This window comes from Halichoeres trimaculatus, unplaced genomic scaffold (assembly GCF_033239565.1).
Source record: "Halichoeres trimaculatus isolate MK-OKI-2021-1 unplaced genomic scaffold, fHalTri1.1 fHalTri1_scaffold_10, whole genome shotgun sequence".
NCBI lineage: Eukaryota > Metazoa > Chordata > Actinopteri > Labriformes > Labridae > Halichoeres > Halichoeres trimaculatus.
In genome coordinates, this window is record NW_027437187.1 from 19,622,813 (window position 1) to 19,628,812 (window position 6,000).

The following is a 6,000-nucleotide window of genomic DNA, read 5'->3' on the forward strand; positions in this document are numbered from 1 at the left end:
TAGCTTAAACGATACTTGGGTTTGCACAGAGGAAAGCTTTTTTGTTTTGTGTTTTAACAAGTATGAATAGTAAAAAAAAAAAACAGCTAAAATATGTCTTGAATTTATTAATTCCTTTTAACTTAGTCCAGCTAGTTTTGATGTTAAAGTCATCTAATCTATTTTAAATGCTTTTCTGTATTAGGTCCCCTGAACTCATGTGCATGCAATTCAGCACACTTAAATTCAAGGCTGCCCTTAACGCACCACTCACAAAACGGTGCAAGACCACAAACGTACATGTTGGACACCAACGCGACTTTCTCAGATTTTTTCTCTATCATTGAAACATTCATTATGCAACAAACTGGATTACAACTTTTACCAGTCAGGATCATCTGAAATTTGAAAGTACAAGACAATCCAGGCTCAGCAAAACAAGAAGAAAAAAAAGGGACAAACATCTGTTGTGAAACTAACCACATACTTTTTAAATTACCTCACATGTTGCCACAGACTATGCTGTACAGCTCAGGATGTAAAACAAAGTGTCAGAATGGCAGGACACACCATGGATAACAAAGATGGCATAAACCTGCATCCCACCTTCTTCTCAGAACCTTTTGGACACTCTTCTCTCTCTGCAGATATTTATCTGTTCTTTTAAAGCCCAGAAACAGCAGTGCAATCTTTACTTTTAAGTGAACTAGTTTGCATGTTTCAGAATGTTTTGTTCATATTGAAGCATCATGAAAAGATCGTAGTGCATAAATATATTTATGTGTGGCTGCTGGACTGTTTTTACTTTCTAGTTTGATATATTTCCACACTGCTGACATTTAAACCACGGATTTGCCAAAGCGAGGCTAACAGACTGTCTCGTGATTTTTTGTTTTTGCCTTTAAAACTGTATGTCCTTGGACAGCTACCATAGAGTGGTGTAAAGCAGATGTTATTGGTGCACTGTGTCAGGTTGTGCACATGTGTAATGTAATAAAGCAAAGCGTGTCTGGTGTTCCACATCAATGTACCATACCTTATTTTTTATTTTCTCATCAAGTTTATGAGGGTGCAGCACCTGGTTATACTGACATATTAGTGTTCTGCAGCAAATTGTGCTCAATGACGGCTAACATAAATGATCGGTTGAAAAGATCGGCTAAAATGCTGTTCACAAAACAATTAGACAATGCCAAAATCATCCCCAATCAGATACTTGTGATTGGGATTCCTAGTAAAAGGTAAACAAGGTTATAAAAACGACTAACATAAAACAGGTATGAAATTTGTTTTAAAAGAAAAGAAGGAGGAATGATGTAAAGCAATTCAGTGAGCCAGGACTTACAGCAGAGTCTGGAGGACTGAAGCCACACAAGCTGCAAACTTCTGCTTTACACTGTGTGCAGGTTTTATGGTTGGGTGGTTCCTTGGTGTGCATATTAAGTTCTGTTGTTTTACACACTGGGCAGAGGGTCTTAGCTGCTGTTTTTGACTGTGCTCCAGCTTTGGTTGCTCCCTGTGATGAAGACCCAGCTCGAGACAGGCCAGGTGTACCAGGTCCTTTAGTGCCTTGCTGCTGCTGAGGCCCAGGCTTGTCAGAGGACTGTTGCTGTGGTGTAGTCCTGACTCCCTGCTGTTGTTGTCCCTGCTTAGCTGAGCCCTGTTGTTGCTGGGCAAGTTTAGGTGAGCCCTGTTGCTGTTGTCCCACTTTAGATGCCCCTTGCTGTGCGCCAGCTTTTTGTGACCCAGTCATTGTAGACTCCTGCACCCCTGTCTTTGAAGCCCCTTGTTTTGGCATCCCCGCCTTGGGTGGTACTTGTTGTGATGCCTTTGAGGGCTCTGGTTGCGCTCCACTTTTAGATGTCATCTGTTGTTGAGCCCCAGGTTTTGGTGAACCATTCTGTGGTGGGCCCTTGGGTTGATTTTTCTGTGGGTCCCCTTTAGGCTGACCCCCTGCTTGTGTCCCTGCCTTAGGAGCAGCTTGTTGTGCACCAGGTTTGTTTGGAGGTCCTGCCTGTCCATTCCCTTGCAGCTGTGATGACCCTTGTTTAGAGGGAGGCTGGCCTTTTTGCATAGAGGGGCCCTGACCTGATGTTTGGGGCCCCTGCTGCTGTTGAGGGCCTTTGCCAGGGCCTGCTCCTGGCTGCTGTCCTCCAGATGGTGGCCCCCCTTGCTGGGAAGGTGCTTTCTGATTCTTTTCCCCTTCCCCGTCATCTCCAAATATTCCAAACTTATTCACAGCTGATGACACAGCATTTAGGGGATTGGCCCCACTCAGGAATTTGGAGGAAAACATAGTGGGGTCTTCCTCCTCCTCCCCCTCCTCGTCTTCCTCCTCCTCCTCCTCTGTCTCCTCGCAGGAGCTAGAGTCTACGAGGCTGTCTGAGTCAGAACAGGAGCTGTCTCCTCTCTGTCCTGCCTCTCCTGCAGAGGCCTGAGGGGGGGCTGGGGCTGGGGCTGTGGAGAGGGCATCTACAGTCCCGATGCTGCTGCTGCTGCTACTGCTGCTGCCAGGGCTCTCCTCTGGCTCTGCATCAACATCAGACTTCCTAGAAGCAAAGACACAGACACAGATGAAGTGTAAGATGACGGCAAACAAGACAAGACAGTGGAATGCTCGAAGAGAGTGTGCGAGTGTAAGAGCCACATTTACATTACAGTCTTTGAAAAGTACAGTACTGCTGCAACAGCATGCCAAACCATGATGGAAAGTAAACCTAACCCATTTACTATGTCATACTCTAAGGTAGGTATTCAGAGACAGAATCAAACTCAATTTCTATTTTTAAAAAAATTCATTCTACAGAGCTCTTTTGCTAAATCATTGCAGTTTCAGCTCTCCTGTGCACCTATAACAAAGTCTGCAAATTGCACGCTTTAACATTATCTATTCCTGAAAACACCAAATATACTTCTATGGCACAAGACAGCACGTAGTGATTATAATTTACTTCTATTCCGGCTGAAACGATTATCATTTACATAGTTATCGTCGCCTCCTCACACAGAAAGCCATTAATGATTCAGCCTCACTTTGATTTACTCCGCTTCGACTGTTGCTTTCAGTACCATGGACAGGGTCAGAGCCGCTCTGCTGGTCACAGCGTATAGCCTACAAACCCCAGAGATCGCTTTTCAGCCAGCAATACAATACAGAGTAATGTGCAACACAGGAGGCGGATACCTTTCCCACACCACCCGGCTACTACAAATCATATTCAAATAACCACCCAAGTGTTGGCTCACGAGTCCGGATGACTATTTCTGCCATTTCAAGGCACTTCAATACCATCTGCTGATCACGTTGTTGCGTTTTACTCGCCCTAAGCCCTTTATAACGTGTGTCGTGTGGTGAGCAATATCGTGCAGGACGTGTTTTACAGCAGCTAGACGAGTAAACACAGGAAATCTAGCGCTCTCTCTGGAGAAAACTGCGGGCACATCCGGGTAGGGCCCCGTCAGTGAATGCATGGAAAGTGAATGTGCTGATACTTTCCCCTTCGAAAAGCGAAATCAAGTGCAGTAGCCCCCGGGTCAATGATGAGACATTGCCGCTATAATAGCTTGGTTTGACGTTTACTCCGCCCAATCACGAAAAAGCGGTGGAAGACCTGTGCAAATCCACAGCGTTTCATCGTGATAAAAAAAAAAAAAAAACAGCAAGCATCACGCCTGACCACTCAAAACCCGATAACATGCAAGTCTGCAGAGGGTATGAGGTGGTGACAGCTCCGAGCATAAGGGGTTAGCAGGGAGGAAAGCCTTTTATCACCTATTTGTATGCCCTTGACCAGAAGCCTGTTAAGATTTAAGAAAAGTCCTAACGCCAGCCAAACCTATGTCTATAAAATTCCACGAGTAAACCCATCCAAACCTCTGTCTTCGGCTGCATCTTCAGAAATACCATCTGTTATCCACTCCGTATTCCCCCCCTACTCATCTCCTCCCATCCTGCAGCCGAGCATCCTTCACCCTCCACGGTCACAATGTCAAACACTACAGCGCCGTAGTCCAATGAAAGCGAAGATCTGTACCTTCATCAACTGCAGATCTGTGTCCCTATCCTCGGCCAAACCTGCACGGATATTTCCCCGTCCGTGTCTGTCTGATCGCCGAGGGATGGAGGGCACAGGGCAGCAGATAGAGAGCGATCAGCATCCACTCCGCCTCCCACTCCAGTGCGCAGGCGCCGCATCTGACAGGTGATCACAATATATATCACGCACGGAAATTGAAACTAAAGGGGACGAGACGATTTATTTCCCCTGTAGTCACGTGTTATCGGCGGCGAGACCTCAAGATTTAACCACCTTGTGATACCGTTTAATATTTTCTCCGTGACGACCGGGACCTACGTGAAATGTCACGGTGGTGATCACGAGGAGTGAGGAGTGATAATATGATTTTTAGCTCCGAGAGTGGAGGCATGATGGGAATGTCATTTCATATGCAGATCACGTTTTCTTCCATTTCATTTGGTAAATCATGTTTTCCGTTGAAAATAAATATGTTGACTCTACAATCTTGGTCTATCATAAGATTCATATATTTTTTTTTATTTTATTCATTATTTTTCTGTTTGTGAAGCGATGCATGGGATGCTTTATGTGAATTGATTGCAGATGCTGACTTTTATATTCTTAAGTCCAAGATTGTTAAAGCAAAAAATCTATGTCTGATTTTTGTATTATGTGAATTCATCCATTTGGGATTTCAGCCTTGACAATGTGGAGTTTATTTATATTAGCCTTTGTTTTGGATGTTACAGCAAGTTTTACCCGTAGTGTATATAATTTATTGTTTCTTTGCATGAGTCCTTTTTTATTAATTTGATTAAATAAGCCAATCCATCCTCAGATGCATTTTGTTTAAGTTTAATTTATTATAACTTCAATGATGGAACTGAAAACCACCTTAGGCCATACATTAACTCATCATATTGTCTATTTTACATATCTCATATCTCATAAATTGGTCTTCTCTGTAAGTGTGGGCCCTGTAAGTAGCATGACTCATCCCAGCTTATTTTAATTAGCATTAAAAATTGCCTGTCGTATGGCATTTCTCTCTCTTTGTCAGTTCAGCTGAACTAATTGCTCCATCAGTTTAGACATGCCTCAAGACTAGCTACACCATGCAGGAGCTCCTACATTTGGACATCAGTCAGTTTGTTTGCAAAGCCAAATATATTTTACACACTGTCTACGGATTAGGGTGATTTTATTTAGCATAAGTAGATGATTTTTGGACATGAAAGCACTATTTATTTTAAAGCAGCTATTCTAGTGTGCATACACGGTCTAGACATTTCCTATGGGCCCTGAAATAAAGGTTTTTGCTGCTGGATGCATTTTTAGATTATAAAGAACTAAATGGAGATGTATATTATAGGACTTGAACACCCACAGGCACAGAGCACCTCTTTAGTTTGTGTAACCTTTCTCTTTCTCCTGTGCTGGCCCTCTTATACTGGCATTCTTCCAACAAGAGTTTTCTACAGGGCAGATGTGATGTAAAGAGACAATCTGGGAGATCTTATCCGGTGCCACTCTCAGAGTGAAAAATAACCAACAACTTGCTGGCATTCTTCTTTTCTCCTTCCAGCTCAGGCCAGATAAAGAGACAAAGTGAGACTGACTATGATCCTTTAAAAGCACTAGTATCTTTAGCATACCACATTATAGAGTCCTAAGGTGTTAGCCATAAAACCTATGTGTGTTCCCCTCCTGTCAACAGCTTTTAAGAAAACGTGATTTATAAGTACAGGGACACACCACAAAAGAAAAAAACTCAAAAGGGAATGAGTGACATCCCCCACACTCGTGCAAATCTTCACATGACACATAGTCAATACATTCCTATTCAGTATGTGGCAAGCGTGTTTGAGAAGTGTGGGAAGGATGGAGAGCAAGTGGTGTGTGGGCGTGTGGAAGAGTTACGTCATGCGTGATGTGTGAGCGGCTGAATCGCTGTGGTCTCTCTTTGGAAAGCGCCAGATTTGGCTTCTTTGCACACACACAC

The 6,000-nt window shown here is 43.5% G+C and overlaps 1 protein-coding gene across 3 annotated transcripts in view; it reads right to left on the reverse strand.

Moving 5' to 3' along the window:
- Nucleotides 1-4,121, reverse strand: part of pclob (piccolo presynaptic cytomatrix protein b) — a 59,947-nt gene extending 55,826 nt beyond the window's left edge. For all 3 annotated transcript variants that reach the window (XM_074677789.1, XM_074677788.1, XM_074677787.1), the window contains exons 1-2: nt 4,014-4,121; nt 1,325-2,528 (exon numbers count right to left, since the gene is read on the reverse strand). In XM_074677789.1, coding sequence (XP_074533890.1) covers nt 1,325-2,275 — 951 coding nt within the window. In that variant the 5' untranslated portion in view covers nt 2,276-2,528; nt 4,014-4,121. The remainder of the gene's footprint in view (nt 1-1,324; nt 2,529-4,013) is intronic.
- Between the last annotated feature and the right edge of the window lie 1,879 nt (nt 4,122-6,000).